Source organism: Gobio gobio, assembly GCF_949357685.1.
Source record: "Gobio gobio genome assembly, chromosome: 9".
NCBI classification, from domain to species: Eukaryota; Metazoa; Chordata; class Actinopteri; order Cypriniformes; family Gobionidae; genus Gobio; species Gobio gobio.
The window spans coordinates 40970590-40985128 of record NC_137115.1 but is presented as its reverse complement, the minus strand read 5'-3'; the positions used below and the strand labels follow the sequence as shown (position 1 = coordinate 40985128).

The following is a 14539-nucleotide window of genomic DNA, read 5'->3' as shown; positions in this document are numbered from 1 at the left end:
ATATATATATTTAACCCATTCATAACTATTTTCAACTTTATAATGGGAACTTTTCTAGAGTGCTGCGCAGAATGTTTATCTTGAATTGACATCTATAAAATCTACTGAGATTGCATTTAGGCCTACATGCTATCTGAGACGAGGTGTGACATAACACAACAGCACATAGAATAAGCTCTCAATATAGTGTGGCTGAAAATAGACTACATTCTGTCAATATCCAGTCTTCAGATCACTTCAGCGGATGAATCCATTAGGTTATAAACCAGTGCATGAAATATAAAATAAAAGGGGAAAAAAAGTTTTACCAATGGTCTAGGTGAATACAGACATATTCACTATAAGAAACGTGTCCTGCATGTAATTAATGCATCTCCATAATTAACACAAAGTGAAATGAACACGTCCTCTCTCATAATATTCATAAGAGATTAACTGTAACCCGCTCACATGCCCGCGGGTCACGTAACTTCATCAAAATCATGTGACTGACTCCAGGCTGTTATGAATAGATTACACAGTGTGTTGCAGGAGGTTGGCAGGACGAAAACACTCGCCCACATGTTTGCCAGTGACAAGAATTGTTTCTGCTCTGTAAGATCCCTGTTTCCTGTTTAGTTTCAGGGAGACTTGTAGTTGTCGTGTGTTGGAGTCCCCCCTTTATGTCTCCCCTCTCCTTCCCTACCCTCCCTCCTTTCCGTCTCCTCTCCTGTGCTCTATATGTGGCTCTTGTGGAATCTGCTCCAAATGTTTTCCATATTAGTTCAGAGCCCTTTCTGATTCCGAATAGCGGCGCCCGAGCAGGGATCGCGTAGGGAGAGAAGCCTCCAGTGAGGAGGGAGGGAGGGGAAGGGCAGGGCAAGCGGCAGGCAGTGTGAAGGAACAGTCTAGCTAAAGAGAGCAAAAGAAACAGCAGGCGAGAAAGAAAAAGAAGGACTAACAGATAGAGGGCGAGAGCAAGAACATCCAGTCGGCCTCAAAGGAAGATTAAGAATCCCAGCACTAGACAGGAGGAATTATGGGGTCGGGGACGAGTCCGAAGGGGTCAGCTGGAGGAGGCAACGCAACCCCTGGCAATGAGAAGAAGGGAAAAGCAAAACCTGAAGGCCCAGTGCTGGAGGATATCCAAACATGTTGTGGCTGCCGCTTTCCTTTGCTGGTCGCTCTGTTACAGCTTCTGTTGGGCATCGCGGTAGCAGGCGTGGCCTTCCTCATGGTTGCCATTAGCCCCTCTCTGCTGGCCAGGGAGACACCCCATTGGGCCGGCATCATTGTAAGCTTCATTTTGCTCTTCATCAACCTCTCCCTCAACTCCCAGCATGCCTTGTTTACTCTTTCATGCATGAGGCCATCAGATTCATTGGCCACACAGCCGTATAAATGTACATAAGCATACAATAAGCATGCTGTTGTAGAGAGCATGTGTGCATCTAAGTACAAAAATAATTCTAATAACTATGTTCACACTGCAAGCCTTATTAGTGCTCAATTCAGATTTATTGCTCAGTGTTTAAAATATAAGTGTGAACTGATCTCTATCCTACTGACGCGCATGCTCAAAAGAACAAAAACAAAGGCCGCATCCCAGTAAACATTGGTCCGACGGCAAAGTCGTGTCCCTGGCCAAAAATAGTCGTGGTAGGACGGAATAAATCTGTAAAAATATTTAACACAGAACATTTCCTAAAAATGCATTCAGATACGTTTGTTCAACCTTGTTGAAAAAAACAGCATATGCTGGTTAGGTATGTTTTGAAGCATGGCAGTTGGTTTAAGCTGGTCCTAGGCTGGTTATAAGATGGTTCAGAGCTGGAGCTAGTTTCTTAGGACCAGTTTAGGACGAGCACATGACCAGCTTAAACCAGCTCAAACCAGCTGCCATGCTTCAAAACATACCTAACCAGCATGCTTGTTTAACTTTCATTTTGGAACTATATTTCAACCCAGACGGGACATGTCTGGGTTTCAACCCGGAGGGACGTTTTTTCTACCGTCATTAAACGTCCAAAAGTTTGTTGGGATACAGCCGTCATATAGCAAGGCCACTGAAGTCAGTGTTGTGCGTTTATTGCACAGGCGGTATGGAGGAGAGGACAAAGACAAGCACACGCATGAGAAGATTATTTTTAAATATTTATGATACGACCCCTAAAGTTTTGCTTGTGTAAAGCTGTCACCTTAATACTTACGGAAAAGTCGTAAAAGTTGCATGAATTACGATGTGACTGTTCAAACTGAGGTCGCATGGCTTAAATCAAATGAAAATGAAAAAAAAAAAAGATCCGAGTCACAAAAAAAAAATCTGATTTGGGCCGGCACTTTTTCCAGTTGTAAAGCTGATATTCACCACTGAGAGATTTTCATTCAATTTCGCTTGTTCAGCTGTGATTTACGAAGTATATTCATGCCTTTGCAGAGAGAATTAAGTAGCCTAACCAGTCGCAGAAGTTTAAAAACCACTCGGGTTCCTCAGCTAAATTAATCTAAAAATACTACAGTTGTATGTTTGTTTGAGAATCACCAGAGAGTAAGATCAAACTGTACCTTTATAAATAGCAAACGATTCTTCAAAAGATTCAAGCCAGCTCAAAGAAATCCCTGAGTGCAGGCATGCATGTTCAGTCACGTCGATCATATGACAACATAACGGGCTGAAATACAGGACAATAACATTGCATGCATCAGTTTAAACTATAGATGGCATGAATTAAACAATAAGCCATGCGTTTGTTTCTCTGTTAAAGGGAAAGTTCACCCAAAAATGAAAATTCTTTCATCATTTACTCCTCATCTCAGGTTGTTCCAAACCTGTATGAGTTTCTTTCTTCTTCTGAACACAAAAGAAGATATTGACTTCCATAGTAGGAAAAAAATTAAATGGCAACCGTCAACTGTCTGGTTATTAACATTCTTTAAAATGTCTTCTGTTGTGTTCAGCAAAAGAAAGAAACTCTTGCAGATGACAGTATTTTCATTTTTGGGTGAACTCTCCCTTTAATATTTGTTCAACGTTAGTAAAAATACATCTGTTTCCACTGTTAACTAATGGTAAAGTGTACCAACTTTGCTTTTTGTTGTTAAAAGGACATTCTTTAAAGCTGCAGTCCGTAACCTTTTGCGCTCTAGCGGTTAAAGGGTTAGTTCACCCAAAAATGAAAATTCTGTCATTATTTACTCACCCTCATGTCGTTCGACACCCGTAAGACCTCCGTTCATCTTCGGAACACAAATGAAGATATTTTTGTTGAAAGCTGATGGCTGAGAAAGGCTTCAGATAGGCCTCCATTGGCATTCAGTACATTTACACTCCCAAGACCCATAAAAGGCACTTAAAACGTTGTTACAAAGTCCATCTCACCACAGTGGCTCTACAATAATTTTACGATGCGACGACAATAGTTTTTGTGCGCAAAAAAAAATCAAAATAACACCTTTATCCAATTTGTTCTTGTCTTCCGTGTAGGCCTCCACGACGCATGCGCGAGAATATGACGCAGATCCGGCGTTCGGACACATGACCCAGAAGCGATTTGTTTACAAGCAGAGGAAGACGCGCGTATCTAAGCTTTTGAATTCTACATTGATCGTGCTTTAGGTTTCGGCGTAGTTCTCAAAATGGGGTTAAAGTGTGCATTTCATGGATTCCCGAACCCCGGCGCTACGTCATATTCGCGCGCATGCGTCGTGGAGGCACACACGGAAGACAAGAACAAGTTGGATAAAGGTGTTATTTTGATTTTTTTTTGCGCACAAAAACTATTGTCGTCGCATCGTAAAATTATTGTAGAGCCACTGTGGTGAGATGGACTTTGTAACGACGTTTTAAGTGCCTTTTATGGGTCTTGGGAGTGTAAATGTACTGAATGCCAATGGAGGCCTATCTGAGGCCTTTCTCAGCCATCAGCTTTCAACAAAAATATCTTCATTTGTGTTCCGAAGATGAACGGGTCTTACGGGTGTCGAACGACATGAGGGTGAGTAATTAATGACAGAATTTTCATTTTTGGGTGAACTAACCCTTTAATAAACAGAACCGCATGCGTCTTGCGGAAGAATATCGCAGCCGGAGCTTTCTCTCTGTTTATGTCTATGGCGAGTCACGCAGGGACTGTGCTCCTCCACAGCGGTTCCTACCAGACCGGTCTGAAATAGTCCCAATATAAACACTTATTATAAGTGTACCATAATGATTCAGGGTAAGACAAAAACACGGTTTGAAAAATGAATTCATGTTGTACATTCTCATTATATAATTTTTGTAAATCTTGAACACAAAAAAAAAGTTACGGACAGCAGCTTTAAATTTCAATTAAAATAGCAATTAGGCATCCTGTTTGCTACCTCAACTCAAATTAAGGAATCAAAATGAAGTGTAAAAAGCATTCTCTGTTCAATTCCGAATGCCACACAACCCCCACATACAACACTTTTGTTGTGTAAAACATTAGCTAATGTGGCAATAAAACATAAAGCAATGTCTTTATGAGACGGCTATATTGAAAATTCAGAATTCAGAATACACACATTTTATTGCAGCAATATAGATCAGAGAAATATTTCTGGCATCTCAACTTTAGGCCTCACGAGAGTGAACGAGAAAAACGCTGAGGTCACCAAGACTTCTCTGCCTCAGAACCTGGGAAAAACAATCAAATTAGATACCACACGTTAGTCACAAGACTCCAATCACGCTGAGAAAAGAGCGGGGGAAACACACAGAGAGAGAGAGAGAGAGAGAGAGAGAGAGAGGGAAGAAAAGAGTGAGATAAAAAGCGTGAGAGATAAAGATATCTCTCGGAGAGTGTGGGGGGTTAAGCTTTTCAATTTGCAGCAGCAGTCAATATATTATCAGATGACAGCTCAATGCTGAGTTGCACAATGCTGATTACAATAAGGGTTATGGTTAGCTCATGACAAGCCTGGCAGACACAGAAAACTTAGGAGCTCTGCTGCACTGCAAATAAGATTAGATCAACCCAGTAAACTGGTATGTGTTCATGGCAACAATGACAACATTTTTCAGCAACAGACTGTGAGATGAGCATGATAATGGTGATCCACCCTCCAACTCAATTAGCATGTATGATGGTTTATAGTTGGTAAATTTAGGGTCTAAGTGACTAAATTCCCTACTGTATTTTCATGTTTTGCAGATGTGTGTGGTGTCTCTGCTGGGATTGATCCTCTTCTGCATCACCAGAGTGCCTGATGAGAGAGCATCGGTTCAGTTTATCATAAAGGTGAAAAATAAATGCAGCTTCAGGATAAAGTGACAATTACAATGGCCCCTCATATGTAAATACATTACAAATATACTTTACAAGTGTTCTTATAGTGGATTATTTTAAGTTCTTTTAAGATCTGATCACTGAAAGGTACTTTAGGGACCCCAAAATGGTTCTTCTAACCCCTTTTGGAACCTTAATATCTGGAAAGTGGTTTTAAATAACTCAAAAAAACAACAAAAAAACAACAACAAAACCATAATAGTATTATAAAAGCAGGCCACATCACTTATCTTCCAAGTTTTTGAATGATGAATTAGCAATGTTCTTTTGAGTCAGATGTTTTCAATTAATAGTTTTAAGCACTTTACAAAACCAGACTTTTTTCCCCACAATTTGGTCCTGGTGGTTCTCGAGTCACCTGCTCAGTGAACCAAGATAATGTCCAATTGGTCTTATTTAATGAGTGAGCCTGATATTAAAGGGATAGTTCACCCAAAAAATGAAAATTAGCCCATGATTTACTCAAGTCATCCTAGGTGAAATGACATTCTTCTTTCAGATGAATACAATTGGAGTTATATTAAAAATATCCTGTCTCTTCCAAGCTTTATAATGGCAGTGAATGGCTGTTTCTCATTCAAAATGCTTACGGCACGTCTGACGAGCATAACTGGTGTGCAATGTCTTCCGACGTAGCGTAAGCTCTACACTGCGAGATGCACTACACTTTTTCTGTAAGTGGAATACAGAAGATGGTCTGCCGGAAGCTAAAAATTTTACTTTGTAAAGCTTTAGAAATGGATATTTTTCTTACACAAACGCATCGCTTCGCTTCAGAAGGCCTTTATTAACCCCCCGGAGTCGTGTGGAGCAGTTATATGATGGATCGATGCACTTTTATGGACTTAAAAAATGACCAAACAATTCACTGCCATTATAAAGCTTGGAAGAGCCAGGACATTTTTAATATAACACCGAATTTGTTTGTCTGAAAGAAGAATGTCATATACACCTAGGCTAATTCTCATTTTTGGGTGAACTAACCCTTTAAAGGAACACTCCACTTTTTTTGAAAATAGGCTCATTTTACAAGTCTCCTAGAGTTAAATAGTTGAGTTTTACCGTTTTTGAATCCATTCAGCCGATCTTTGCATCTGGCGGTAGCACTTTTCACATAGCTTATAGCATACATCATTGATTCTGATCAGTCCATTAGCATCTCATTCAAAGAATGACCAAAGACACTTTCAATATTTTTCCTATTTAAAACTTGACTCTTCTACAGTTACATCGTGTGCTAAGACCAACTGAAAATGAAAAGTTGCGATTTTCTACACCTATATGACTAGGAACTACTTTCTCATTCCTGCGTCGCGGATCTTCGCGGCCATACCATGGCTGCAGCGGCGCAATGATATTACAATGCCTGAAAGTAGCCCCCAGCTAGGTAACTTGCAATGTGACCGGCACTAAATTCGTGTAGTTGCAGAGAAAGTTTCAGGCTTGCAGCCGAAACATTGTGTTGTGGATTTACCTGTGTGATTAGCCATGGTTCTGTGTGTTGTAAAGGGCTGTGATAGTAAGTCGAAAGTTGTATACTACCACCATGTTTCACAGAATACCAACGAATCATTGCGCCGCTGCAGCCATGGTACGACCGCGAAGATCCGCGACTATTACGCAGGAATGAGAACGTACTTCCTAGCCATATAGGTGTAGAAAATCGCAACTTTTCATTTTCAGTTTGTCTTAGCACGCAATGTAACTGTAGAAGAGTCAAGTTTTAAATAGGAAAAATATTGAAAGTGTCTTTGGTCATTTTTTGAATGAGATGCTAATGGACTGTTTAGAATCAATGATGTATGTTAAGCTATGTTAAAAGTGCTACCGCCAGATACAAAGATCGGCTGAATGGATTCAAAAACGGTAAAACTCAACTATGTAACTCTAGGGGACTTATAAAATGAGCCTATTTTCAAAAAAAGTGGAGTGTTCCTTTAAGAGCATTGAATCGGGCATTTGACTTATGTTGCGAAAGTAACGTTTAATGGACGAATAGAGGGAATATTACCAAATCTTTACACTTTTGAGTACTTTAGTGTCATTGTTATATACATGTAGTTAACAACTATAAATTATGCATAATTACATGCAACTAACTCTTATCTAAACCAAACCCTGTTCCATAACCCTATAGTAAGTACATTACTTAATATTACTTGTATAATTGCAGTTTAACAAAGACACATTAAAATAAAGTGTAACCCTTTATTTTAAGGTGACGTAGTTACATTGTACTTACTCAAATAAGTACTGAGTAATATTAATTAGATGTACTGACTATAGAGTTATGGCTAGAGTTAGGGTTAGTTATTTTGCATAATTGTAATTATGCACAATTGACTGTTATTACTAAGTACAGAAAGTAACGTGTAATTATGTCACCTTAAAATAAAGTGTAAAAAAATATGCTGGACATATGTTTACGACTTAAGCTTAATCATGACTTGAATCAGCGTCCTTATTAATAAAATGGAAAAAAAATGGATAAAAAACATGGAAGCGGAGTTAAGGCAAAATTCAGTGTAGTGCTGTATAATAGCCTAACTAAATTATGCCTGCTCTGACCCACCTCAGCCCCTTGTATCAAAGTATACAGTTGTATTTGCTGAGTAAATGCATGCATGTATGCTAACTCTGAGTATTAAACAGTCTGTGTAAAGACACATAAATGCCACTTCAGTGCTTCTGTGAGTCGGATTTTCCATCACAATTCTGAATCATTTACCATTGTCGTTGCTTAAATACACTCTTCTGTTTTTCCATGAAGAACCTTTAACATACATGTAACCTTCAGATTATTAATATTTTCTTCACCCTATAAGAAAAGATTGTTATTTCTAAGAACTCTTCATTGAAAAATGTTTTGGGATACCCAAAGTGGTTCTTCTATGGCATCACTGCTAAAATCCTCTCTAGGAAACTTTAAGAGTGACCCCACTGCAGGTTTAACAAATTTTGACACAAAAAGCCACAATATATATATTTTTTGACGTTTAAAATCACTATCCACACTGAAAGATGTGCTGCCTTAAATTTTTAAATACAATAAACTTGGATGTTTAAGTGATTTCGACTTAAATTACATTAAACTGACAAAAAGAGTTGAATCTTGTATAACATAAAAATTTCTAAATTTTAACTTTTAAGAGTTAATGCAATGTAAAACACATGTTGTCATACCTTATTGATTATATATTTTTTACAGTGCATTGCTATTGTATGGTTAACATTATGCCTACATCTCATTTTGTGTTTCACAGAAAGTTATACTAGATTTATATGGCATGAGTGTGCTAATGAGAAAATCAAAATTTTGAGGTGAACTGTCTCTTTAATTAGGCATATTTTTATCTTTAATGGACCATTGACATTGGCAGTAACATTCTTGAGTCATCAAGACAGAACACTCAGCTGATTTGAAATGAACAAGTATAGGCGTTTTAGTCTATTAAAACCTTATTTCCATCGCCCCCTGCCTTAATCATCACAAATGACTGTAATTGCTCTCTCACTTCCGCTCAGCTCCTGTACTTCTTCCTGTGCACAATGGGGCTGGTCATTTCCGTAATGGTCATCGCCTTCCAGTGCTACCATTACGTCCTGATCAACAGCCACAGCTGCAAGGAAACGGCGGAGGATTGTATGTGCACCCTGGACCCTGAGGATCCCATCGCTCGCACATTCACCTACAGAGGTGTGACAGACTGCAGTGCCATCAAAAGCACTCTACCGATGTATTTCCTTCTGCAGATGGTGCTGAACCTGGCTCAAGCTATCGTCTGCCTGGTGGGGGCCTTCCTGATATGGAAGCGCAGGTACCAGGTGTTTTTCGCTGGGCTACAGACGGGATCCCCTTCTGCCCAGAATTGGCAGAAAGTTTAGGGCACTGAGAGATTTCTGTCGAGAAGTAAACATGTGGAGCGTGGAAGTGCTTGTGCCTTTAGGGAAGAAACTGTTTGCTGCAATATCTGCCCCTGTGGGAGTTTTCTGTCATGTGACCTTTTATCAAAGCAATTGAATGAGTCTGTGTTTGTATTGCCATATTACAATATTTTGGAAAGTTTTATGCAATTTTTAGAGTTATTGTATTTTTCTACATTGGCCGTTTGATATTTTCCACTCGTTGAGGTTACCACTGCCAAGGAGAGTATTTTTGATCTATGATGCAAAACGAGACCTATCGATTCAAAAAAATGAGTGACACATTCTGATGTTGTTGTTACTATTGTGTTAATGCCATGCATAAAAAGTCCTTTAATTGCTAGCATTAAATTTTGCTTAATTACCTTGAAATGCAATCATTGTACAAGCTTCACCGTTCGTTCACACACATTTTCTTACTTCACACTTTATGCTCATTGTTTCAAAATCAGTCAAAAATCTTGGTTGTTCCATCCCTGTTTGCAGAAAGATCAACTTGCCATAAAAGATCATGCAAAACATTATATATATATATATATATATACACCAATCAGGCATAACATTATGACCACCTTCCTAATATTGTGTTGGTCCCCATTTTGCTGCCAAAACAGCCCTGACCCGTCAAGGCATGGACTCCACTAGACCCCTGAAGGTGTGCTGTGGTATTTCACGCAGCAGCCATCCACGTGATGTACAAGAAAATGTGATTCACTGACCAGGCCACCTTCTTCCATTGCTCCGTGGTCCAGTTCTGATGCTCACGTTGTTTTGGCTCACGTTGGCGCTTTCGGCAGTGGACAGGGGTCAGCATGGGCACCCTGACTGGTCTGCGGCTATGCAGCGCCAAACGCAACAAACTGCGATGCACTGTGTATTCTGACACCTTTCTATCAGAACCAGCATTAACTTCTTGAGAAATTTGTCGGTTTGATCGGACCACACGGGCCATCCTTCGCTCCCCACGTGCATCAATGAGCCGTGGCCGCCCATGACCCTGTCACCAGTTCACCACTGTTCCTTCCTTGGGCCACTTTTGATAGATACTGACCACTGCAGACCGGGAACACCCCACAAGAGCTGCAGTTTTGGAGATGCTCTGACCCAGTCGTCTAGCCATCACAATTTGGCCCTTGTCAAACTCACTCAAATACTTACGTTTTCCCATTTTTTCTGCTTCTAACACATCAACTTTGAGGACAAAATGTTAGATTTCTCATGCCACAGATAATTTTTACATAATTTTTAATTTTTACATTAATTTTTACAATTTTTACAATGTAATAATTTTTACATTTTGATGACTATGTCTTATAATTTTTACATTTTGATGACTATGTCTTATATACAGTGGAGCAAAAAAGTATTTAGTCTGCCACCAATTGTGCAAGTTCTCCCACTTAAAAAGATGAGAGAGGCCTGTAATTTTTAATCTTAGGTACACTTCAACTATGAGAGACAGAATGAGAAAAAATATCCAGAAAATCACATTGTCTAATTTTTAAAGAATTTATTTGCAAATTATGGTGGAAAATAAGTATTTGGTCAATAACAAAAGTTAATCTCAATACTTTGTTTTATACCCTTTGTTGGCAATGACAGAGGTCAAACGTTTTCTGTAAGTCTCCACAAGGTTTTTACACACTGTTGCTGGTAGTTTGGCCCATTCGTCCATGCAGATCTCCTCTAGAGCAGTGATGTTTTGGGACTGTCGCTGGGCAACACAGATTTTCAACTCCCTCCAAAGACTGGCTAGGCCACTCCAGGACCTTAAGATGCTTCTTACGAAGCCACTCCTTAGTTGCCCGGGCGGTGTGTTTGGGATCATTGTCATGCTGAAAGACCCAGCCACGTTTCATCTTCAATGCCCTTGCTGATGGAAGGAGGTTTTTACTCAAAATCTCACGATACATGGCCCCATTCATTCTTTCCTTTACACGGATCAGTCGTCCTGGTCCCTTTGCAGAAAAACAGCCCCAAAGCATGATGTTTCCACCCCCATGCTTCACACTAGGTATGGTGTTCTTTGGATGCAACTCAGCAGTTTTTACCACAAAGTTCTATTTTGGTTTCATCTGACCATATGACATTCTCCCAATCCTCTTCTGGATCATCCAAATGCTCTCTAGCAAACTTCAGACGGGCCCGGACATGTACCGGCTTAAGCAGGGGGAAACGTCTTGCACTGCAGGATTTGAGTCCCTGGCGGCGTAGTGTGTTACTGATGGTAGCCTTTGTTACTTTGGTCCCAGTTCTCTGAAGGTTATTCACTAGGTCCCCCATTGTGGTTCTGGGATTGTTGCTCACCGTTCTTGTGATCATTTTGACCTCATGGGGTGAGATCTTGCATGGAGCCTCAGATCGAGGGAGATTATCAGTGGTCTTGTATGTCTTCCATTTTCTAATAATTGCTCTGGTGTCCTTTGACAGCTCTTTGGTCTTGGCCATAGTGGAGTTTGGAGTCTGACTCTTTGAGGTTGTGGACAGGTGTCTTTTATACTGATAACGAGTTCAAACAGGTGCCATTAATACAGGTAACGAGTGGAGGACAGAGGAGTCTCTTAAAGAAGAAGTTACAGGTCTGTGAGGGCCAGAAATCCTTTTGTAGGTGACCAAATACTTATTTTCCACCATAATTTGCTAATAAATTCTTTAAAAATCAGACAATGTGATTTTCTGGATTTTTTTTCTCATTCTGTCTCTCAGAGTTGAGGTGTACCTATGATGAAAATTACAGGCCTCTCTCATCTTTTTAAGTGGGAGAACTTGCACAATTGGTGGCTGACTAAATACTTTTTTGCCCCACTGTATATATTGAAAGAGGTGTAAATTAAGCCAAATTACATACTCAGACATGAGAATATACACAGAAGCATACTCTTAACACAAGACAAACATACCAAAATATATACAGTAGTTCTTAAACTGAAAAACCATCTAGAGAACATGAAAAAAATCAACAACACTCAGTGTACACAGCAGTCAGAAATGAAAGTGACGGGTTTGGACAGGCTTGTGGACTGAAGTCCCAGATCATACAGCCAGTGAACAGCAGCCAATCAGAGATGGGGGAAGGGGGGGTTAAAGGGGTACTTAGACAAACAGCAAGTCACTGCCTTCAGATAGCCTACAGTACATGCACTGAAAGGCTAAATGGTGTTTAACCTTTCTTTTAATTTTACATAAGTTGTATATTTATGGCAAGTTGAAAATTGAGTGAAACTTGACAATCAATCCAAAAAAGCTCAGTCTCTACTCATTAGCTCATTGTAAATGAAACTTAAGCAAATTAAAACGACTGCCAGAGCCAACAGGAAGAGAGCTGCCTGAGGTGTTAAAAGAGTCTGTTGCTTTAAAGAGACCTTCAGTCTGGTGTTTGGAAGAGATGCAACATGATGCTTCGGCATAGGAAAAAAACACCCATAAATGTAAGCTTTGTATGACTCATCTTTCCTTTGAGCTGATTTCTAATAAAAGGCATTTACATAACTCTCTCTCCTTCATCATCCAATTGCATGTCCTTTAAAAATGATTAACTGAATTTCATACTTATTTGTTTTTCTCATGATGCCAAACAAACTGAAATATGCCATCGCTGGATCCCATCCACAAATTTAAGTACCTCACTGTGTGCCCTGGCCTTGAGTTGACACAAATGATTGTTTTATATTATATTACTATATTATTCTTGTAATAATATGCCTTTGTAAAAACAGTACATGAATGCTTTTCTCTGTTTAATTCATTATCAGTTTCCTAGCTATGTGTATCACACAAGAGCTGACAAGATTGTGTCCAGGTCATATTTAATCTATATTTTAAATATATTTTCAATTTCTATTTAATTCAGTTTCTTTGATAGCATTATTCCTCCAGTCTTTAGTGTCACATGATCCTTCAGAAATCATTCTAATATGCTGATTTGGTGCTCAAGAAACATTTCTTACCATTATGAATGTTCAACAGTTGTGCTTCTTAATATTTTTTTTTGAAACATTGATGCTATTTTTTCATGATCCTTTGATGAAAACTCTTTTCTAACATTAAAAAAGCCTTTACAGTCACTTTTGATCAATTTAACGCATCATTGCTGAAATAAATATACCTTTTAAAAAACTATATGGTATACATGCTATTCATTTTATGTCATTTGTTTGAGTTTGACAGATGACCATTTACTTTCATTGTATGGACAAGAGCAGTGTTAACATTTTGATAAACATCTTTTTCATTCCACAAAAAAAAAACAAGGGCCACATTCTTGCAGATCTCTTTGTCTCTCCTGCAGAACTTCAGCAAGTCACTCCGTACACTATTAGATTAAACAGGAACGCTGAGTCAAATGAAAAATCCCCCTCAGATTTGCAGTGCTTTTGGGAAAGAGTGCAGCAGGGGTGATCTCTCGCCGCTCCGAGACCAGCTCATGTGACAGATCTCATCTGCTCTCCGACCAACCAGCATGACAACAACACGCACAATCACATGCAGACCCATCACATGCAGAAAGAAGGAAGGGAGGGTGGTATATTTAGATTAATGAGTGTGTTTATGCAGGATGGTGTACGCTGTCTTGCCTTACCAACTGCGCACACCTGAATGATGGAACTGTGGGAAAGACTGTGTGTGTTAAGTCTTTATAAGGGATCTATCATCCTTAAAATATTGACATGCATGCTGAGGGGAGACTGAATTCCCAGTTCCAACGAAATTATAAAACATTGAATAACTGCTATGCTTCTATTTGATTGTTCCTGTTCTGTGTTGGAAAGATGCGCCTGCCAACAGATGAGCGATCAGTGTGAGTGGGGGACATTTAGTAAGAGTCTTCTCGTCCCTGATGGTGCATTCCAGACGTGCTGGACTTTCCCTTGCTTAGTGACAGCTGTGAGCTATAATGAAGCCGTCAGGGGCTAATTTTAACCCGTGTCAGTGTGAAGGCACGAGCAGACGTGGGTCTTTGTACTCTGAAAAACTAGGCAGAGTCTTGTACCCTAAAAACAATATTATAGCTTAAGTAATATCAATATGTTTTGATGCTAAATTATTCAGCAATCATTATCGACATCGTTCAAATTCAGTGTAACTTCAGTGTTCAATAAGTAACTTGAGTTACGTAATCAGATTACCTTTTTCAAGTAAAGTAACACATTACTTTTAAGTTACTTTGTTTTCCCATTTATTGACTGACACCTCTCTTCTCTAGCCTGACAAGCCAGACCCACACCATTGGCAGGACTCAATCCGAGGGGGCGGGATAAACGGTTATCTTTCAAATTCCCTCTGCACGCAATAGGATAGCGCAACAACCAACCACAGCAACAAAGAAG

The 14539-nt window shown here is 39.5% G+C and overlaps 2 protein-coding genes across 2 annotated transcripts in view; one reads left to right on the top strand and one right to left on the bottom strand.

Moving 5' to 3' along the window:
- The window catches only part of LOC307131743 (uncharacterized protein), a 676237-nt gene that overhangs the window by 454244 nt on the left and 207454 nt on the right, over positions 1-14539 (bottom strand). The window lies entirely within an intron of this gene.
- On the top strand, positions 617-9577 carry sspn (sarcospan (Kras oncogene-associated gene)). Its single transcript, XM_079825320.1, has 3 exons — positions 617-1273; positions 5154-5240; positions 8814-9577. The coding sequence occupies exons 1-3, from the start codon at positions 1019-1021 to the stop codon at positions 9171-9173; spliced, it is 702 nt and encodes a 233-aa protein (XP_079681446.1). The 5' UTR covers positions 617-1018; the 3' UTR covers positions 9174-9577.